At 45.0% G+C, this 21,387-nt stretch overlaps 4 protein-coding genes across 5 annotated transcripts in view; 2 read left to right on the top strand and 2 right to left on the bottom strand.

The window, feature by feature from the left end:
* foxo1a (forkhead box O1 a) overlaps positions 1–13,334 on the bottom strand; it is a 28,056-nt gene extending 14,722 nt beyond the window's left edge. Inside the window, exon 1 of the mRNA XM_088300932.1 lies at positions 12,384–13,334. Coding sequence (XP_088157058.1) covers positions 12,384–13,028 — 645 coding nt within the window. The 5' untranslated portion in view covers positions 13,029–13,334. The remainder of the gene's footprint in view (positions 1–12,383) is intronic.
* The window catches only part of LOC148333052 (1,4-alpha-glucan-branching enzyme-like), a 123,120-nt gene that overhangs the window by 22,346 nt on the left and 79,387 nt on the right, over positions 1–21,387 (bottom strand). The gene's annotated exons all lie outside the window — the stretch shown is intronic.
* slc25a15a (solute carrier family 25 member 15a) lies at positions 14,555–17,345 on the top strand. Of its 2 annotated transcripts, XM_088301314.1 has the most exons (7): positions 14,555–14,709; positions 14,835–14,914; positions 15,510–15,759; positions 15,915–16,055; positions 16,142–16,314; positions 16,603–16,761; positions 16,828–17,345. In XM_088301314.1, the coding sequence occupies exons 2-7, from the start codon at positions 14,860–14,862 to the stop codon at positions 16,947–16,949; spliced, it is 900 nt and encodes a 299-aa protein (XP_088157440.1). In that variant the 5' UTR covers positions 14,555–14,709; positions 14,835–14,859; the 3' UTR covers positions 16,950–17,345. The 2 variants fall into 2 exon arrangements, with proteins under 2 accessions (XP_088157440.1, XP_088157442.1); XM_088301316.1 differs by lacking the exon at positions 15,915–16,055.
* Positions 18,255–20,923, top strand: stoml3a (stomatin (EPB72)-like 3a). The gene is made up of 7 exons (XM_088301317.1): positions 18,255–18,366; positions 18,549–18,652; positions 18,994–19,066; positions 19,141–19,223; positions 19,343–19,546; positions 19,841–19,975; positions 20,553–20,923. Exons 1-7 carry the CDS (start codon positions 18,288–18,290, stop codon positions 20,742–20,744), a joined length of 870 nt encoding a protein of 289 aa, XP_088157443.1. The 5' UTR covers positions 18,255–18,287; the 3' UTR covers positions 20,745–20,923.

Raw genomic sequence — 21,387 nt, 5'->3', positions numbered from 1 at the left:
GCAAAAAAAGGCGATTTCCCCCTTTTTTTTTTTCAACGTGAGGGTTACGAGGTTGTGTCCCAAAAGGCTGCACTTCTGGACCCTTGATTCTTTTATAGCTTGGGAACATACCTGTTGCTTTTTTGGCCTGGGAAAAAATACAGACAGTGCCCCTGGAATCCAGTAATGAAGCCTATGGGATACATTAGCGTTGACTGTAACTTAGATCGTCAGTAAAATCGTGTACATTGGTAGAAAAACTAAATACATAAAAATAATTATACACACTGAATATTGAAAGACTACAAAGACTTTGTACTGGAAACAGCTTTTTGCTAGCAGTCAGTGGAAACCCCCTTAGACAGGCTAGCAAAAAAAAATTGCATTACTGAAGAAGTTATGGGAGGGATTTCCGTTCAAATAGTAACTATTCACGCACTAATTCTGGCCTAACACATACTACAGACAAGTAATATGAATTATATTTGCTTGTGAGCATTGTTATATCCTCACATTCAAATGTTATATTCTTCGTCGTGCTAATTAAACGATATTGTCTCCAGCTGTTGTAAAATGCGCTTTATAAATAAAGTTGTATTGTATTTTATTGTATTTTTTTGTTAATTGATTCAATAAAGTTAAAAAGAAAAAAACAAAACAAAAGCTCAATCGCCACTTTCTTCTTCTTCTTTTTATTTTAACGTGAGTTTGTAGCTCCATGCATGCGCCGCACTACACTGCCGATCAGAGGCCAAAACGTGCATAGCAGGAACAGTCGGAATTTCTTTTCTCTTTTTTGCTCTTATTTTAATTATTTATTTTTTTACTTTTTAACGTTACTGTTTAATGAAAGTTGAGCTTTGAAATCCATGAATAACCATCTATATTCATCAAGATTTCAATATCAATTAAGAAGAATATTGTATCATGTATCAACAAGATCGAAGGCTCATCTTCGGATATGCTGCCATGGATATTACGGCCCTGGATGAGGACCCACTCCACTGAAGTCATCTTCCTGCAGCACTTCATTCAATTGACTCTTATATTATCTCATCTATTATTGCATAGCATCATTGTATGTGTCAAATGTTGCCCAGTTGGCATCCATTGCAGCCTGGTCATCCTGGAAGGGGGATTCCCCCATCTGTGGTCCCTTCTCAAGGTTTCTCACTTTTCCCCTAATGAGGTTTTGTGAGTTTTTCCTTGCCCTCCTGGGGGTTAAGATCGGGGATGTCGATTGTGGCTATGTAAAGCCCTTTGAGACTGTCTGTGATTAAGGGCTATACAAATAAAATTGACTTGACTTGACTTGACTCATGTTTTCATTTTCTATCTGTGTTTCACTCATTTTAATTGTTATTTCTACATTGTGACACCTTCACCAAATATTAACAAAATTCAAAAATCTACACATCATTGTAAAGCAATTTTGTTTGAGCCCTTTCAGAAAATCTCAGGTTCTTAAATTTGACCACCCAATCGATCTGTTTTGGGCTGTCGACGGCAGTGAACGAGCTCCACAGTTGCACACAACTAGCGATACATTTGCAGCGTGACACCTTAAGGTCTTAATGTCCCTTCATGGGACAATAGCAAAGAGGAAGAATGCAATCCAAAAAAAAAAAAAAAAAAAAGAAGAGAAGAGGAAGAAGAATCTGGTGTCACATGTCACTTGTGAAGTTGCGGTGACATCACGGCAACACCATGCGCACGCACTTCCTGTCAGCGACGGAATGCGAGTTGCAGTGTCACACACAAAAACGGGGACGGGAACTTTGTAGATGACTCTCACTCGGACACTGTGAGCGTGTCTTAGTTGAAGAGCTGACATTAAATCGGACAATTTACGGAAGATGTCCTCCATTAAAAAATTAGTATTACGCTAGAAGGTGTCGTCCAGCGCTTGTTCAAACTGTTTACAAATAGTAGCCGCTAGCTCTGCGTGCATGATGCTTTCATTCCCGTGGAAAGGATCCAGGAAACTTCCCCGCAAAGTGACTCTTTAAATCGGGGCGAACGCGCCTTTTCCATCCAGCTCTCACAAGCGGCGCGGTTCACCAACTGCCAAAGGTGAGCTCGTAAAACCATTCCGCCATGGCAGCGCTCCGTTACAAAATAACGCCCGTGGTCAGGTAAAGCTCCGTTCGGGATGAGTCACGTTGTTTTTCCCCGAGCGTGGCTTTGGTCGTGGAGCACATGAGCGACTGTTTTGGTGCCGGCTGCGGCCTGACCTGCCGCTGGCGTAATACGATGCTGGAATCTCGACTCGTCATAGCGGAAGAGCTCTTGCGTGGTTCTCCGGTCACGTTTGTTCACACATGCGAAAAACTGCCTCCCATCAGCGCCCTCTCGTTTGTGTGTGTGTGTGTGTGTGTGTGCGGCGGCAACCACACACGCAGCAGAGTAACACTTTAACGGGACCGCCGAGTGCCGAGGGCCTCAAAACCACAGGCATTACCCAGACCCACATTGTTGTTCAACTCCTGCCCTGAAGCTATTATACTTGGAGCCTGTCAGACTCGGCCGGCATTCATCACACACGCACACACACAAATACACGTGCTACAAACACACATACAAATCAAACGCGCATACCGGCAATTGATTGGAGGTGTGTGTTATGTCGTCATGATATAAACATTGGAGCCTCTGCTAAGGGACAATTCAGCTCTCAACAATCCAGTTTGGAGCGGAAAATCATTATATGGCTTCTCCCGGGATGGCACTTTGTAAAAAAACATGACATCGTCGCGCCGTGACACACTAACCTGCCTGGGGAATTCAATAATGATGAAAAAGAACTAAACTCATTCACGACCTGATGAGTAAAAAAAAAAAAAAAAAATGGATATTTGACGTCTTAAGCCGTCAATGGGAGTGAATGAGTTAAGGTAAAAAATAGATGTATTTTTTAGAGGGCTAAATTATACCTCAATATCGGTTTGGGTACTACACCGTACTTAAAGTTTTTCATTTGACTGTTCTTTAACTCATTCACGACCAGCCAAGAAAAAAAAAATCTTTGACGTCTTTAGCCGTCAATGGCAGTGAATGAGTTAATGGCCAAGATGTGTTTTCCATAAACAAACTTTTTTTTAGTTCAGAGTTAACTACTGTGTTAGCTCAGGTCAGTAACAGACAAACTTTTTCACAAACCAAGCACCCCCTGATAAACTACAACTATAAATCAGGGGAACGACAGTAGTTCCCTCTCCGTCTCATCTCCAATAAGCCAATAAGCCCATTCATTCCCGTTCGTTTGCATGTATGTCCGCACCGACGAAAAGACTCCCACTTCAGAAAACCTTGGCTCCCTCCGAGCTGATTTCCTGCCTCCTCCACTCCCAAAGCCCAACTTTGCCTCCTGAGGGGGAGAGCGTTTGGGAGAGGGAACTCCAGGGAGAAGAAAACACCAGGTTGTGAAATCGCCGGCAGGATTCATTCTCGTTTCTGCTTGTTGCTCAATCCCAAAAGACTGGACGGGGTGTGGTGACATCACGGTGAACGCGATGATGGTGTTTGTCAGTCAGCTGCGTTTCATTTCACACGCATTAGCGGAATAATGGACTCCTTGGATGTCATCATGTTGTAATGACAGACGCAGACTTTCTGGTCTGATCGGCACTTAATGATAATTTCTTGGTGTGTAATTGAATTTGAGTTGAATTTTATAGCGAGAAAAAAAAGACAATGAGCTTCTAAATAGCATTCTTGCAGTACTATTTAGCTAGCTAGCTACATAGCTAGCTAGCTAAAGAACCCCTTTCATAAATGAATAGGTAAACTTTAGGTCAATTTTAATTGAAACTACTAACTGTAGAAAGTTTATCCACTGGACCCCAACTACGGACTGGTACTTGTTTAATGCTTTCAATGTTAGCGTCAAAGTGCTAGCGAGTGTTTCAGTGCTGGGACGGTCAGAGAAACAGATACACGCTGGACTGGTTGTCAGCCACCGGGGGCACAAATAGACAAACGACCATTCAAATGTGGTCACACGCAAGTTTTTAGAAGCAGGGATTACTTGGAGAAATCCGACACAAGCACGGGAAGAACATGAAAACTCCACGAAGGAAGGCCAAAGCCGAGATTTGAACCCCAAACCTCAAAATTTTCAGGTGGACGTGCTTGGTCACATTGCTGCCAACAGACATCCAAAATATTTTGATAAATATTTTTATCTTTCAACATTGTGGGTCCAATTAAGACATATTTGATTCATTAATGTCTTAAAAAAAGGGTATTACCGGATTTTCCGGACTGTTAGCCACTATTTTTTTCCTAGATTTTGAACCATGCGGCTCATACAACGGTGCAACTTTTCGGTGAATTTTTCTTTCACCAGTATGGGCGCGCTATAGTTCAGAAAATACACAAAATAAAGGGTTAGGGTTAGGGGTAGGGTTAGGGTTAGGGTTAGTGTGAGGGTTAGGAGTTAGGGTCTGGGTTAGGGGTAGGGTTAGGGGTAGGGTTAGGGTTAGTGTTAGGGGTAGGGTTAGGGTTAGGGTTAGGGATGGGTTATAGGGTTAGGGTTAGGGTTAATATTATCATGGCAGGAGCAAAGCAAAAGCCAGAATATTTCATCACAATGAAGTGAAAATAAGCAAAGAAAAGAAAACGAGTCAAGAAAGATGTGTTGGAATGTTCCTTGCGTTGGCCAGGGTGTCTGTCTGCCATGGTGTCTGTGCATCTGCCAGCAGCAGGGCTTTAATTATGAGGCCCAGGTTCTGCACACGCATGCGCGCACGCACACACGCAAACACACTCCTGCGCACACTCCACCTCTAACACAGTGCCTCACAGTTCCGCTGACTAACCAGTGGCACCAGACTTTGGCCTGCGGCTCCTTGATTCCAGTAAACGTCTTCTTATGCAACTCCTAACAAGTGGCAAACAGTCTCAACTGCTCACTGCGGCCGCATTTCTCCTTCCACTCTACATACGGTGGGACAAAGGTGGTGGTGGTGGTGGTGGTGGGCCAGTGGGGGGTCGAGGCACAAAGTGTGGTCTGCTATTGGTAAGGAATGGACAAGGCATGGAAAAGGCAGGCGACCGGGACAGGAAATGGGCTGAGCTCCTTCAGCTCCTCGCCTGAGAAACACAGCTGCCCCTTCTGTCCTGGGGCCATGCCAAGCTTGGACTCCTCCACCGCTTTCAGGGGTGACGTGAGTCTGTGTGTGTGTGTGCTGAAGCGGGAGAAACAGGAACGCTGCTGTTCTATCAAATCCCTGCCCCGCCCCCCTCCTCATCCTCCCACTAATACACATTCAGACTATGAGCTTGTTTCGGAACGTCGATGACCAAATCAGCTTTGCGCTGGAGACTAGAATGCCTTCATTCTTAGCTTAAAGTTGCCACTGGTGGGAATTGTACACCATGTGGATAAAAGTCGGCAGAGAAATGAAGTTATTAGCACGTTGGCTTCTCGATCGATAACTTCTGGATTCAAGACTCTGTGGCCTCCCAACGTAAACATACATCGACACGTGATTTTCATTAGTCCGCTTTTGTTTTGGAATGGTGTGTAACTGCAAACTGTGCCATGACATTCTTCGACATGGCTGAAGACTGGAAATGACCAACTTCCCTACATGATCGCACATAGGCGTCAAATTTAAGATTTTAGATCAATCAATCCCTCTATTTAATTTTAAGTGACCCGTGAAAACTGAAGTGGCCTTCAAGGCCTTCTCTGCTGGCCAAACATAATCCAGAAATCATGATCATATTCTTCACATTATATCCTAGTGTTGTATTTTTAGGTGAGAGTTTTTATCCAATCAGAATTCAGATAGCTCGTGTTGCCAGGCAGATTTCACACTATTTGACGCCTTCGGACATAATCGCGCGGGCGTCTGTTCTGTCTCTCAAGGGGTTCTTTTACCGTTGATTGACAGTTGCGATAGCCAATCAGATCACGAGTTGGTCACAGTGAAGATGATGAACGCGTCTTGTGATTGGATTCTCACTCGTGAGGGAGCGGCGCTATGCCGAATCAACACACTCGAACGTCGTAACTGCCGACCGTTCGAAAATCTAAAATATATTCTTGATTTTTTAAACCGAAATGGCCGAAGGAGGGAATTTCATTGCAGATACACTTGCGAGGACATTTTCAAGACGGACCTTTTAAGAGAAGCTAGGTCGTCCAAAACTCACTCAGTAGTGTGAAAGTGTCTTTTTGTAAAATATTTGTCCAGCCGTGGTGTCATCAATGATGCTAATATGAGGAGTTTTTATTCAAGTCGGACAAAATACGACGTCAACAAAATTACGCAGTTGTGACAAACATACTTGACCTCTTTTTTTTTTTTTTGTGAGTGATTCTGGAACTCGGCGTGCCTACGCATGACCGAGTGAAGTCAGCGGGTGCGTGCTCACGACCGGCGGGCCATGAACCAGCTCGGAGCGCCATGTTTGACTCCAGTTTGTTTTGAGGCGTGGGAGGGAGTGTTTATCGGCAGCGGAACGAGGAATACCGGGTCGGGAGTGCGTCGTGTACAGAGGGAACGCCGCAGCTGTATCGATCCACGCGCCGACATCAAAGCGCGGTAAATATTTGCGCAGCGACACGCGGGATGCAGCAACACGGAGAAAGCACAACCGAGTGTGTGCGTGTTTGCGTACGTGGAACATTTCCAAGCGAATTCTTCAAAAACAACCAGTGGTGGAGAAGACAAAAAACGTTTTGTATTCTGAAAGAATTTTCAAGTCCATCTACCATATTTTCCGGACTATAAGCCGCTACTTTTGTCCTCGATTTTTGAACCATACGGCTAATACACCGGTGCGGCTTTTCTGTGGATTTTTCCTTCACCACTAGGGGCGCTATAGAGTTAATAAAATAAGCTTAAATAAATCTCAATTTATTTTTTTCTCTTTTAATTCGCAAAGTTGTTGGCGTGTTAAAAGACACTGTTTTAAAAATCTGTTTATGTATCTTTATGTCACAGTACAAAATCGTTCTGTACATGCGACAATTTTTTTTTAACATAGAAAACCGCGGCTTATAGCCTGGTGCGGCTTGTATGTTTGTTTGTTTTCTCCCCGAAAAGAGTTGCCGCAGCTTATATATAGGTGAAAACACTGAAAAGGTGTATCTTTTATTTTTTCAGTTATCACTGCCGATTTGAACAATTTTTGGTTGCCAGTTCAATCGGTTAACACTCGATAGTTCTTCGGGGTTTTTTTTTTTTTTAAACCTAACGCGTGACACTAAGCACTGAGTTATTATTAAAAAAAATGAAGGAAACTATCTTTGTTGTTTTTGTTGCTGCGTCAAGTTACCAAATTTAGTCTTGTCAATAATAGAATTAACTCTAAAAATGTATTTTTATTTTGGCGCTTTTCAGAGTCTGCAATTTTTCAGTTACATCTACATTAACCCATGTTTACTTTTACCCGCGTATCTGCACTTCTTCTGAAATACCGAGCGCGATTACTTTTGCCGCCTCTGAACCCAATGTGGGTCACTTGAAAGAAAGCAGGCCTGGACAGTTGTTCCATTTTTTTTTTTTTTTTGGGGGGGGGGGGGGGACCCGTGTTGATTCCAGCCGACGTCCAGCCAGAGAGCTCCTGCGAGCGGGTCGCACCTGGCACAACTGTCCGCCGTCGTGGTGACTCAGTTGGCGGGCGCGTGACTCGCTCCAAGACGAGCTAGCCCGCCAAAAGCGGCGCCGGCGGAGAACGTCTTGGCGGGGTGGTGTTGGGGGGGGGGGGGAAATGGTGATTCAGATTTGTTTACAACTTGGATTTCCAAATAAGAACTCATAGGCGCGTGATAGCAACGTCAGCGATCGTGAAGCGTCAGGAGCTGTCACGGCATAAAGAAATGCCACCATGTGATGGGCAGGATACGCCGAGGTTACCCAGGACGCACTGGGTAGACTGGAAAACACCTTTGGAACCCCAGACAGAGCTGGACGAAGCTGGGGAGAGAGAAGTCTGGGCTTTTTCTGCGAAAGCCGAGGCCCTCGCCGTCGAGAATGGATGCAACGAAATATTGAGACACTAATAATACTAATACAATCGCAAGCACGACGCCAGAAGATTTAGCCTTCTATGAAGACATGTCGGGCAGACGTGACAATCATTATTCCACCGTGCTGTCACGTCTACTTCACATGACAAAAAAACAAGAATGCCAATCAAAAGGGTGGTGTCACTTCCCGCCAGACGCAATCGCTCCGTCCCCGAAGAGTAAACCGAGAAGACAATGTGCGATAGCCCCCCCGAGTGGAGGCGCGGGAGGCCCCCCCGCCGCTGTGAATGCCACGCTGCTTTTCCCACACTTTCGCACCGTCTACGGCGAGCGCCCCCCCCCCCCCCCCCCTTGTCGAGCCGCCGCAATGAATGGAGGAGCGTCCATGAAGATAAAGACACGCAAAGGAGGCGTCTGTCGCCGTGATGCGGAGGCGGCCTGCGAATCAGCCGTTCGGAACCAGCGCCAGTCCGTGGGCCGTTTCGGAACTCGCCACGTAGACGGACTAGCTTAAAAAAAATTGGGTTCAGGATCAGTCTGAAAGGAGTTTTATTTTGGAAAATCACGTCCATCCGCCTGGAACTCGAAAAAGTCGTAAGTTGGGGCATTCGTACGAAAAGGTAGCACAATACTGCTACGATATGCTAAAATATATTTCTCCCACGATATCGAATAATCCTGTTAAAAGCCAAACACCAGTTTGTAAATTCCTTGTGTAAATTGCCGCAATTTTGCAGCCACACTCGTCGCACACATCAACGTGCGAATCAGTCACAAAAAGTGAGCCCACAAGTTAGCAAACATAAAAAAAAAAAACAAACAAGGGAGCTTCTTCAAGAAGGGTGACAACCAAGAAGAAAAGAGCCTCCAACTGCTTGGAAAAGACAATCTCAGCAGAACTGCTTAAAAAAAAAAAGCCGGCTTTGCGTAATATGCATCGACAGGCTCGCAAATGAGGCAACGGAGCACTCAAAACTTGCTTCCTTTTCCAAAATGCAAGCAGGATTTTCTGGTAGACAGGACACAATGATTCCGCCAACATGGTACCGCTTTGTTGAACGGAAACAAATTTCGGCCCAATTAGAAGAAGGCCTTGCGAGAAAACGGTCGCTTTTGCAACAAGTGCCGGTCCTGTAAATGATCCACCGTGTCTCATCGGGACGGAGTCTCTGGCGCTCTGTCGTAACCTCGAAACACGCCGGGGACGTGTCGAGCGCGACTGGACTATTTTACGAATGTTGTTGACGCGGCTGCAAAACGACGCCGATATGAGCTCGGTGAGAGTCGCAATGCTCAACGATATCAAAACACGAAATCCCCTCACGACCCATTTTTCAAATCTTACGACATAAAATGGTCGTAGGTAGCTCATGTCAAATGAGCACAAAGTTCCTTTTCAACTTTCTTCTCCTCCCAACGAACCCGCGGCACATTTGTCGACCAAGTGAAGCTAGCGGAAGCGTGTTAGCTTACAAGCTAGCTCGCGGCGAGAGGCCCGCGATGACGCAGTGGGTTACATTTCAGCCAGCGTGTTAAGTGGATATATTTTAAAACGTAGAGATGTGAAGGCGTTAGAAAAATGCTAGCAAGACCAAGAAGCATCTATTTTTTCAGTGGGCTGTGGTTTCACACACTTGGGTGACACGCTCAGTCTTGCGACCAATAAGCAAAGTTGAGCTTAAAGAGCATCATCAACACAAATCTTCCCACAACGAGTCACCGTTATGATGTGATTATATTACATAATCTTATTGATTCCCCCCCCTACCTCCTATGACGAATTCAATTCAAGACGTTGGAGCTGCTGCGGGGGTTCAAAGTTCACGTCGATGCGTGCGGCTCGATGACTCACTCGGTGCACTCGGCGGGTGTGTGGCAACGCGGTGGGAACGGCAGAGTAAATGAAGACTGGACTTACAACAACAACAAGCGTGTCACGGGCTAACATAACAATAACAACGTATCGCAGCAAAATCTGCCGCTCACACATTGGATGATCGCAGGGGTGGGTTCTCGTATTGAATTCCCAAACATTTCTGAGAAGCGAGGCACACCTAAACCGACATTTTTTTGTGTATGCCCTACTTTGCTCATCAAAGAGACTTTCGAGGATTTTTTTTTTTTGTACAAAAAGCATCCAACCACGTTTTCATTATCATCTATATTTTAAAGAGCGCCCCCAACTGGTCACGGCAGAGTTATGTCAAACGTACTTTGTGTGCTTCCATCTCCTGCCTAGACTCCAACAAGTCCATTTCTGCTTCCACAAAGTCAACAACAATGAGTGGAGCAGCTTTGATCGGTCAGGAAGTAGGTTGGCTGTGTTCACTCCCACAACGGCGCATATGCCCCTTTCTACCCGCATCCGTCTACGAAAATACCAAAAGAACCAAAACTCCGTCCCATGTGCAGTTACACTCCACGCTTCCCACTGTGCCACTCAGTAGAATCACCAATTTAAAAAAAAAAAAAAAAAAAGCGCACCTGGAAATCTCCTTTTTTAAGGTTTTGGCCACAATGAGCAAGTTTTATTTTTTTCCTGCGAGCCTAATCTGATTGACGGGACACAATCCGACAGCCCTTCATTAGTCGGGAGCTTTTGTAAACAGCCAGGTCAAACGGATGAATGGCGAACAGCATGTGTGTGTGCACGCTGCTGAATTCCGCCTCATTAATGACACGCCGGGGTCACCTCGGCGCGTTTCAACATCCGCCAGGGTCGGGGGGGGTGGGAGGGACGGCTGTGATGAATCGCAGATGAATTTCTCGCCATCAATTTATCGCCAGACACCATTCAAGCTACTGCAAAGGCGGATGGCGGTCACGCCACATCTAAAAGAGTCAAGGCCAAAGCCCTCGCCGCCGCCCCCCCCTGGGCCGTCCTCAGCATCCCATGAAGTCTCAACTCACGGGTTCCTTTTCATCTGGCTTCATTCACTTTGCGTGAATTAGTCCAGACGAGAATCACGTGTTGCCATCGCGCGACGCCGCGACGCGGGGCCCCTGTCGAGTCAGCGGACTTTGGAAATCAAAGGGAGCAGGGAGAAGTCAGATGACTGTCATGGATCACGGAAGCAACGCAACTCAACTGGACGGAGGAGGAACGCCAACGAGGACAACGACAAAACTAACACGAAAGTCAAATACGAGCAAAGGAAGCGGATTTTGCTTTTTGACCTTTTTTTTCGATACAAAGGATAAAAAGTACCCTTCCTGGGAATACCAAAAATTTGTAATCAGATTATTAGTATAGGTCTGGTTATGAATAATAATAATAATCAATTTAGCTGTCGATTATTTTGCCGATTAATTGATAAATTAGGTTTAATTCAAATCCCTTGATTCAAAAACATGAGATTATTTCAAATTGGCAGTGTAGAAAATGCACAAACGCGCATCGATTAAGATTCAGTCACAAGTTTGGTCCTTAACATCGGTTAGAAAATCGGCCAAAAAAGCAATATGACACAATTCAAGTTGTCATTTTACGAGGGTTGAGTTGCAAATGACGTAAGAATAAAAGCGACGTAGTTTGAAGTTAAAAAATTCAATTTTACAAGACTAAAGAAGAATGATTTTTTTTTTGGGTGGGGATTTAAAATTGGAACTTCTATTTATTTGTGTCATGTTCTCAAGTGTAAGAAAATAAAAACATTATATATTAAATTGGCCGATTTATATGATGATCCAGTCGTAATAAAACGTACCACTGGGTAATTTTTTTTTTCTTTCAAGTGGCCGCAAACTCAATGCCTCCATTTTTTTACGGCATTTTTCTCATTAGATTCACGGGTAAACTGCAAGAAATGCTTTTTATTTAATTTTTATGGTTTAAAAATTCCAATGATCCTTTGAGGGAAACGGGGACTACTATGTTGCCCGAAACAAAAAATTTGTTTGACACGGCGCTGAGAAAGTGTGGTAAAAGCTCCATAAGCGGCACACAGGCTCCCTCTAGTGGCACATGATAGCATCACTTATTATATAATTTGGGCATCATGACATCGTGTCTTAAACTCTTTTTTTTTTTAATCAAGTACAGTAATATTTGATGAGTTCGGTTGTATTTAACTTTAAAGTACAATTCATGTGCATTTTTTTAAAAACAGTTTTCAAATATTTACTTTGGAATAAGCCTTAATACATTCTATGGGCAACACATTTGAATTGAAATGAATGATTATTAAAAGACAGTTTTTAATTTTCCCAACATTAAACTGTTCAAACTGCAGATTACATCGGCAAATTAAAAATACATGCTGGTGATTATGGTGGCCCATGTAGACCAAGATTTTTTTTTGTAGGTGTCGTTGCACTTGATGTAAAAAAAAAAATTAAAAAAAGTTTGAGAGCTACAGCACAAACCACTTTTTCCCCACAAGTCCATCACACTGAAACAACAACAACAACAGCAACTTACCTTCCACCCTGCAGAGCTGTTGCTGTCCCCCTTGTCCTTGAAATAAGGCACACTCTTCACCATCCAGTCGTAAATCTGAGACAGGGTGAGTCTGTTCTCCGGGGAGCTCTCGATGGCTTTGGTGATGAGATCCGCGTAAGACATATTCCCCCAAGCGTTGCGCCGGGACGAGCTGCTCTTCCTCTGGGCAGCGGCGGCGGCGGCGGCGGCTGTGGCCGACGACGGCGAGTTGGCCACCGGAGAGGAGAGCAGGGTCACCTGTTGCTGCTGCTGCTGCTGCTGCTGCTGCTGCTGGGGCTGCTGCGGATGGGGATGCTGCTGAAGCGCGGCGTTGGGGTGATGCTGATGCTGATGCTGCGGCCGTGGGGTGGGATGCTGGTGGACGCACGTCTCCTGACACTGGAAGTCGGCGCACAGGTCCTCGTTCTCCTCCAGGAGGCTGAGATTGCTGATGTACTCGTTGCCGGCGGGCTCCTGCTTGATGGACGGCACCGGCGACGAGGTGTTGGAGTCGCCCGGGTTGACGAACTCCGGCCGGGGCAAGGGCCAAGTACACGAGCGGGGTCTGGCCAGGGGCTCGAAGTCCGGGTCGATGTCCACCAGGTGTGGCTGCTGATGCTGCTGCTGCTGGGCCGCTTCCGCCATCGTGGTCGAGATGGGATGGGGTGTTACTATGTCCCCCCACCCCTCGATGGTGGTGGCAAAAAAACAAAACAAAACAAAAACAAAAACACGCGAGGTAAACACACGTCCGGGAAACGCGGGAGCTCCGCAGAAAGTCAGTTAACTTTGGAAGCTACATCCCATGACAGCTGAAAAAAAAATCAAAGGTTGAAAAATGTGTCCAAAGAGCGTGGAAACGTGGTGGGGGGGAAAAGGACAAACGTGTAAGTGCGCAGCGTCCTGGCGCGTCGATGTACGGCGCAGCCTGTTGACTCTGCGCGCCGTGCAGCATGTGAGCACTTTTACTGGAAGTGGCGTTTGGCGCTTGGCCACGCCCATTTTTGATTGACAGCCGCGGCTCACCAATCAATGACACCCGAGTGGTTTGCAGGGAGGAGGGCCCAAAAACAAAAAAGGAAAAGAGGACCTGTTTTCATTCTTTGGCCTAGTAAACATGAAAGGGCATCCAAAGGTTGTTCCCAACAATGAACTCCTGTCGTGTTTACATATTTTAATGGCAACTTTTAAGACTGAGAGGATTTTTTTTTCCAAAAGTCACACCTGTTGTCCTTTGAGCTTAAAATGGTGCATATTACACATGAGAAAAAAAATAAACATAGCACACCACCAAATAAAAAAAATTGAGATACATGTACCTTTTAACAATCTTCTACAGGAAAACCATTGTTCCGCCCGTCATTAACGATAAGTCAACGTCATTGTTGGCAAAAGAAAAAGATTATTTGATGTGAATAAATATTTTTTGGACCAATGAACTGACACTTGATAATTTTCCATTTTGGCCTATAACTGATTAAATTCGAATAATGAACCGATCACTCAATAAACATTTACATTTTTTGTTACTTTTCCATGCCTATTGTTTAACAATTTACATAAGTAACATCTTTTGGACTGACACTTCACACATTCAAAATACGGCGATAGAGAAGAACGTGAAAATATTCATTGAATCCATTTAGCCTCTTAAATGCGCTAGATTCATTCCTTACAATTTATTTTAACAATTTATGGAATTGTCGTTTATTGTCACATTGTTTTTTCTCTGCATATTTTACTGCCGTTTGCAAACATGTTGGGCTCTTGCTCATTATTTTTACAAACCAGGAACTTTTTTTCTTTGTAATTATTTGAATATTATTGAAGTTGACCTGCTGGTAATGGGTAAAAAGCAAACAAGTCTGCTGTCTCGTCATCAGACTTGCCGGGGTTTAAAACAGGGAATCTACTGACATCTAATGGCTAATAGGCGCAATGACACCCAAACGCACCATGGCTGCCGTCTCTTCCGCATTGCAAATTTCGTGTCAGCATAATTTGGTCTTTTTTTTTTTAATTAATAATTTAGGTTCATTATTGATTAAATATAATCTACTGACATTAAGGCGTAATTCATTTTATTCTTTTTTAAAATACCACAATGGATGTTACATCCGCTTTCGCAATCGGTTCGCCAACCGGTGCTTTTTTTTTTTTTTTTTTTTTTTTTTTTTTGAGGGGGGTCGCGGGCGCCCTGCACGCATCCAAACTGATCAGACGACTTCTCGAAGTTGCGCCTCAAGTCAAAAACATCCTGCACGGTAGTCGTTACTTTTAGTTGCTTGGGAGTGGCCTTCACTATTCAATTTTGAATTTACGAGAGGTAAGCAGGAAGTGAAGGCGTTACACTGAATTTGTCATCTACAAGGTTGCTGAAAGTATACTTTGTTTGCTTTTTACATTAGATAGATAGCTAGAAGGACATAAAGGACATTTTTCTCTTTGCAGGTTTTCCAGCTCATGCTGATGCAACATGGCTCCACATCCCATTCTTCAGGCCATCATTGACTTCACAGCGGGAGCAGCAGGCAAGTTCACGTTCAAACGTCAATGGCCCAAAACATTTGCAACACTCTTTGGATTCACTCATGTTCCCAATGCGTGTCTTGGCGCTTCAAGCCGTCGGTTTCCCGGTCCGTGCTGCCCATTCTTGGCACGGCTGAATGAAAACCAGGAGAATTGTTCATTATGCGGAAGCGTCATTTAGATAATGGCAAGCCAACGTCGTCGCATGACTCAGTAAGATTGTGCAAGGAGCACTTAAGAGCAGCACACCTGTCCTATTTGAGGGAATATCATGAGGTCATGAGCATTGGAACAAAAACTGCAATACTGTCATTTGTTTGTTGAATCAATTCCCTGACCAAACTTGGAATGGAATTTACTCAGATAAAAAAAATAATGTTTACAATTTAAATAAATTAAAATTCCAAATGAAAAAAAGAAGGGTTTATAAAGTGTCGTTACTATCTGCGCTGTAATATTATTGCGCTGGATGTGTGTCTGCGAGCACCTTAGTGTGAGTTGCGGTCGAAAAGAGCTCCTTGCGAGTGTTCCCGTTTTGGATTCGCTTGCCGTTTGTGCCCGTCCAATAAACACTCAAAATCTTTTGAATGCTCACAGGCGGCACAGCTTGCGTTCTCAGCGGGCAGCCACTGGACACCACCAAGGTGAAGATGCAGACCTTTCCCACCATGTATCGCGGCTTCCTTCACTGCTTCGTGTCCACCTTCAGACAAGTCGGCCTGCGCGGCCTCTACAAGGGCACCACTCCGGCTCTGGTTGCCAACATCTGCGAGAACTCGGTGCTCTTTCTGAGCTACGGCTTCTGCCAGGACGTGGTCCGCTCCTTGGTCGGCGTGAATGAACTCAGGTGCGGCTTCTACTGTACGTTTGGGGCACAAAACCGAAAATGAACGAGGGAGTGGGAGGAAAAACAGCTTTTCAAAGTGGATCAAAGACAGACTCGGTAAATATCCACTTGAGGCATCCCAAAAAGCCGGAATTGAGCTTCTTTGAACTCACCAGTGATGTTCAGAAAGCCTTCTCCGGGTCTCTGGCCTCCATCTTCTCATCGATGGTTCTTTGCCCCTCCGAGCTGGTCAAATGTCGCCTGCAGGCCATGTACGAGATGGAAGCCTCCGGCAAGATCGCCCAAGGACAGAAGAGGTCCGCGTGCTGGATGATGATTTCAAAGTTGTTTGTTCTTTTTTTTGCCCTTATTGGAAGCGTCGCCTTTTTGTGACAATTTTCAGAGTTTGGACGGTGGTGAAGTCGGTGATGGAGACAAACGGTCCGCTGGGCTTCTACCAAGGTCTGACGTCCACCATCGTGAGAGAGTTCCCGGGCTACTTCTGCTTCTTCGGTGGCTACGAACTGAGCCGCTCCACATTTGCACGTTACATGGAGACGGACAAGGAGGGCATCGGTAGGCGACACGTTTTGGAATCGACTTGTTTTTGGTCACCTGCTTGTCGTGATGGGAAAATGAAGCTTGAAATCTGCTTCATGAACCAGTTGTTGTATTTTTGGAGTCCTGTAGATGGCACTGTTGCTTTAAATAAAAGGTTTAAAAAGATGCTTCCAGCCCAATGTTGAACAGAGAGCGCCATCTACTGGAGACCAAAAATACGACAACTGGTTGACGAAGCAGATTTGAAGCTTCATTGACCCGTCATTACCCGCTTGGGAAGTTTAGCAATCAAACCTTCGGCAGGCATTCTTCCGCTCATGTTCAGCGGCGGTTTCGGTGGCGCTTGCCTCTGGCTGTTGATCTACCCCATCGACTGCGTCAAGTCCCGGATCCAGGTGTACTCGTTAGCCGGGAGGCAAGAGGGCTTCCTGAAGACCTTCATGGGGATCTTGCGCAACGAGGGTAAGACTCCAAATGACTTTTTGCGGCCAGTGTGCTTCGTGAAGTGACGCGTCTTCTGTCTGGCAGGATTCAGGGCTCTCTACTCGGGCCTCACGCCCACCATGATCCGCACCTTCCCGGCCAACGGCGCGCTCTTCTTGGCCTACGAGTTCACTCGAAAGTTCATGATGGAGGCGGTTGGCGCCTGATTTCGCCGTTTTCGAAGTTTTGTAATCGTTTTAAGTTCAGGTCTGGGGCACGGGGGGTTCCAAATTTCCCGAAAGGGGTCTATTTAAGGATTTTTTTGGTGCTTTTACACGTGACAGAAAGTGTGCAATTGCCATTCGGAGAAGTGAATGAGTGAGAGCTACCTCATTTAGCTGCGGCGTTGTGGCCGGCAGCAATTTCTACTGTGCAATAGTTTTACTATTTTGCAATGTTTTTCAATGTCAATTGTTGAAGTGAAATGGGAATCAAAATTGCATTAAAAAATGAAATCAATCAATCATTGTGAGAATGATGTTGAAATGTTGCTGCATTTTCACTGGGGGGGAAACTGGGGACAATTCATGACTTGAAAATAAATAGAGTGGATGTAAAAAGTCGTCACACCCTTCTTCATTTTTTGTGATACAAACCCAAAATAAATCATTTCAAAACCTTTTCCACCATTAATTTAGCCAACAAGCAGTAAAACCTTTTCACGAGGGTAACTCAAAATTAACGAGTCATATAAATGTGCGCTCCGTCTCATCACTGGACGACGGGACTGTGCTCAGACTTCAGCAATCGCTTTCAAACTCATTTTAAATGAGAGTCAACTCACCCCTGCCACCATTTTCAAGCGGCCAAATAAAGTTCAGCTGTTCTAGTGGGCAGATAAGAGGGTGTGCACACTTTTGCAACAACATTATCTCGGTGGTTTATTTTTCCTTACCCCCGGTGGAGGTCATATTAATGGTGCAAAAAGTTTTGAAATCATTTATCTTGATCTTATTTTTCTTTATCTTCAGCACACTTTACATCGTCGTCTTTCTCTGTTGCTAACCAAATCAGCAAAGCGCTTGATTAAAATATTTACCCTATTTTGTTTTTGTTCAATTAGGCAAGTTAACGAGCTGCTCTCCTCACTTCAACATCCTTGTCATCATGATACCTCAAGATGGCGCCAAAGCACAGCATTTATATTAGAAATGGTTTTGGCCCCAGCAAACAAAAACAGCAATTAACTGAAGGCAGGTTTAAAAAAAAAAACAAAAAAAAACTACGTGAGTGAACAGCTTCTTCGTATTCTTCTCTGGTCATTTAATCACCAGATTGTGAGTGAAAGGCTCAAGTTACAAAAGCGAAGAAGGACACGAGTGTCCGTGCGCCTGCCCCGCGTGTCGTGTTGCACCACACGCGTTGATTATTCATGACTCGGCAGGTGTCGAGGTGACCGAGCCAAGACGTGCAGAGTCGTCGCTGTCCTGTTGGCACCCGCGAGGACGGGCCCCTCGTCGCCTCAGATTCAACACACACACACACACACACACACCTGCTCTCTGATGATCTCCACGACGTCCAGCACGGCTGACATGATGACGCAGGGTAAACTTGAGATCAACTCCACGGACGTTGTTGAAGGTGATAAGTTGATCTTTTTTGTTGTTGTCGTTGTTCTTTACAAAATGACACCATCTCGCCGTGTTTGGACAACACCGGCGCCGCTAGCGACGGTAGCTAAGCATTAGCGGGTTGAGTCAACAGAAAAGGGCCTTTGTGTGTCGAGAGAAGCCAGTCAGGTGTTTGGTTGTGTTCCTCCGCAGATAAAACCTCGAGCAGGCTGAGATGCTTCGGCTGGATTTTGGTGATCATATCGCTCCTTTTCATCGGGGTCACCTTCCCGCTCACAATATTTATGTGTGTCAAGGTATGCACACTTGTAGTTCAGTGTAGGTTTTCCTTTGACGCGATTTACGGAACTTGTGTTGGTGTACCTAATTTAGTGAATATCACCTTTAAGTGATCTAATTCCCATTGACGTGAAAATGAAGATTCAAATTTGCTTCATGAACCAGTTGTTATATTTTGGAGTCCTCTAGATGGCACTGTTGCTTTAAATACGGTTAAAAAAATGGCAAGTCAGTGTGCTTTCAGCCCGATGTTGAACAGAGAGCGCCATCTACTGGAGTCCAAAAATACGACAACTGGTTCATGAAGCAGATTTGAAGCTTCATTGACCCATCAGTACTAATTCCTCTCGACACGCAGATAGTGAAGGAGTACGAACGAGCTGTCATCTTCAGACTGGGTCGAATCGTCGACAGGAAAGCCAAAGGACCCGGTATGACTCAACGAGCCAGCCGCTGGCTCAGAGAATTCCGGCACGTTCGGTATGACAACCAGTTTTCCTTGCAGGGCTTTTCTTTGTTATACCTTGCACCGATAACTTTGTGAAAGTCGACTTGAGAACCGTGTCCTTTGACATCCCACCACAAGAGGTAACACACCCTCGAAGAACGTTATATTCTGATATCATGAGCTTCATCCTGATGATTTGCGTGCCAGATTGCCGTAGATTATTTTAGCATTTTGTATTTTATTTTTATTACCTGGTCAGATCCTGACTAAGGACTCTGTGACGGTGTGCGTGGACGGCGTGGTGTACTTCCGCATCCAGTGTCCCATCTCGTCGGTGGCCAACGTGACCAACGCGCATTCGTCCACGCGGCTGCTGGCTCAGACCACCCTCAGGAACGTGCTGGGCACCAAGAACCTGGCCGAGCTGCTGTCGGACAGGGAGGGCATCTCGCTCAGCATGCAGGTTCTGCCACAAAAAGTCAAAAGTTGGACTTCACGTCAGCACACAATGCTTTGCTCAAGTCGAATGAGTCAATAAAGTCAATAATGTGACAATTAATTACAAAAACAAAGAGCAACTTTTTGATATGATTGTTCTTTTTATAGAAAGATGTAGCTGTAATTCCTCAAAATTCATCTTAACTCATTCACTACCAGTCGAGTAAAAAAAAAAAAAAAATCTTTGACGTCTTTAGCCGTCAATGGGAGTGAATGAGTTCAAGATTGTGACATGTGCTGACACGAACGTGGTCTTCAGGAATCCTTGGACGAAGCCACGGACGCGTGGGGCATCAAGGTGGAACGAGTGGAGATGAAAGACGTCAAGTTACCTCAGCAGCTGCAGAGAGCCATGGCGGCCGAGGCGGAGGCCAGTCGGGAGGCGCGGGCCAAGGTGGACGAGAAGCCCTGCATCCTTTCTTCTTTCCGTTTGCAACTGGCAAATGAACGGGACAGATTATTTGGATTGTTTTTTTTTTTTAAATCTAACACCAAAAATGTATTCAATTTTCTGATTAATAATGTGACATTGAAAAGCAGACCACAGGAGTTTGGTTACTAGCAAGAGTAAATAAGCTATGCTAGCTTGTTACCACGAACAAGAAAACAATCCACCAGTCACATTTTATCAAGGACAAATGTGTTTAAAGTCTTATTAGAATCGCCTCATTCAAATTTAGACTCAAATTATTTTCAGTCAAGTTCCTGAATACTGTTAGCGCTTAGCTCACATGTTCGCATTTTGTGCTGGATAGGGACTGAGCCTTGCCACAAAAAGTGAAAAGTAGTTAAAGGACGGTTAAAACGTTAAAAAAAAATGGCATAAAGCACTTTCTTTTTTATTAGACAACTCTATTGCCTGAATAAATGAAGCTCGTCATCTCAGTTCACATTTGGCCACCAGATGGCGCCAACGCCGCCACCGCCTAAAACAAAATGGCACACTAACCAAATGACGTCTTTGTTGTCAGCTCATTGCCGCCGAGGGCGAGATGAAGGCGTCCCGCGCTCTCAAGGAAGCCTCGCTGGTCATCGCCGAGGCTCCGTCCGCCTTGCAGCTGCGCTACCTGCAGACGCTCAACAGCATCGCCGCCGAGAAGAACTCCACCATCGTCTTCCCGCTTCCCATCGACATGCTGCAGAGCTTCATGACCAGGAAGTGAGGAACGTTGCCGTTGAAAGCAACGTTAAATTAGCGTTGGATTGGGACCTTGTTGATTCTTCTCACCCAGAAACGTTTACAAGCTTGTGTGTTCTGATGCAAATGTTTTTAGGGGGTTGCTACATGACAACTCAATCTGCCCACGAGAAAGTTTGAAAAATAAAAATTGCTCTTCACGCACTTTCAAGACTCGAAGTCAGCCATTTTGCAATTGGTGGACTTGTATCTCACTCTGGATTCATTTCAAATGAGCATCCTCGTAGACAGACGTCTTATTTTTCTTAACCTTGTATTTTGTCATGAAAAAAAGTCATATTTTCACTCTTCAGGCACTCACGAGTGCCCCCTGGAGGAAGAAAATGAAAGCCTCACACCAGTTTCACAAAAACAATTCATGTAATTTTGCAGATAAGACAAACAGGAAGGTCTCAAGGACCCATGCTGGAAATTGAACAGGAAGTCAGACCGTTTGGTTTGAAGGAGCCATTCTAGGGTGGAATTCCAAACATTTGGCTGACTCATACGAGAGAATGAGGAAGCTTAGACTCAACTAAAATGGCAGGTTTCCGGTTACATTTTGGTCATGGATCCATGAGATGTTTTCATGCGCCCTGTTATAAAAGATGCAAAGGGTTTGCATGGGG

This window comes from Idiotropiscis lumnitzeri, chromosome 7 (genome assembly GCF_059441095.1).
Source record: "Idiotropiscis lumnitzeri isolate Australia: NSW breed Sydney's pygmy pipehorse chromosome 7, RoL_Ilum_1.0, whole genome shotgun sequence".
Lineage (NCBI taxonomy): Eukaryota > Metazoa > Chordata > Actinopteri > Syngnathiformes > Syngnathidae > Idiotropiscis > Idiotropiscis lumnitzeri.
This window is presented reverse-complemented; position numbering and strand designations above follow the sequence as displayed.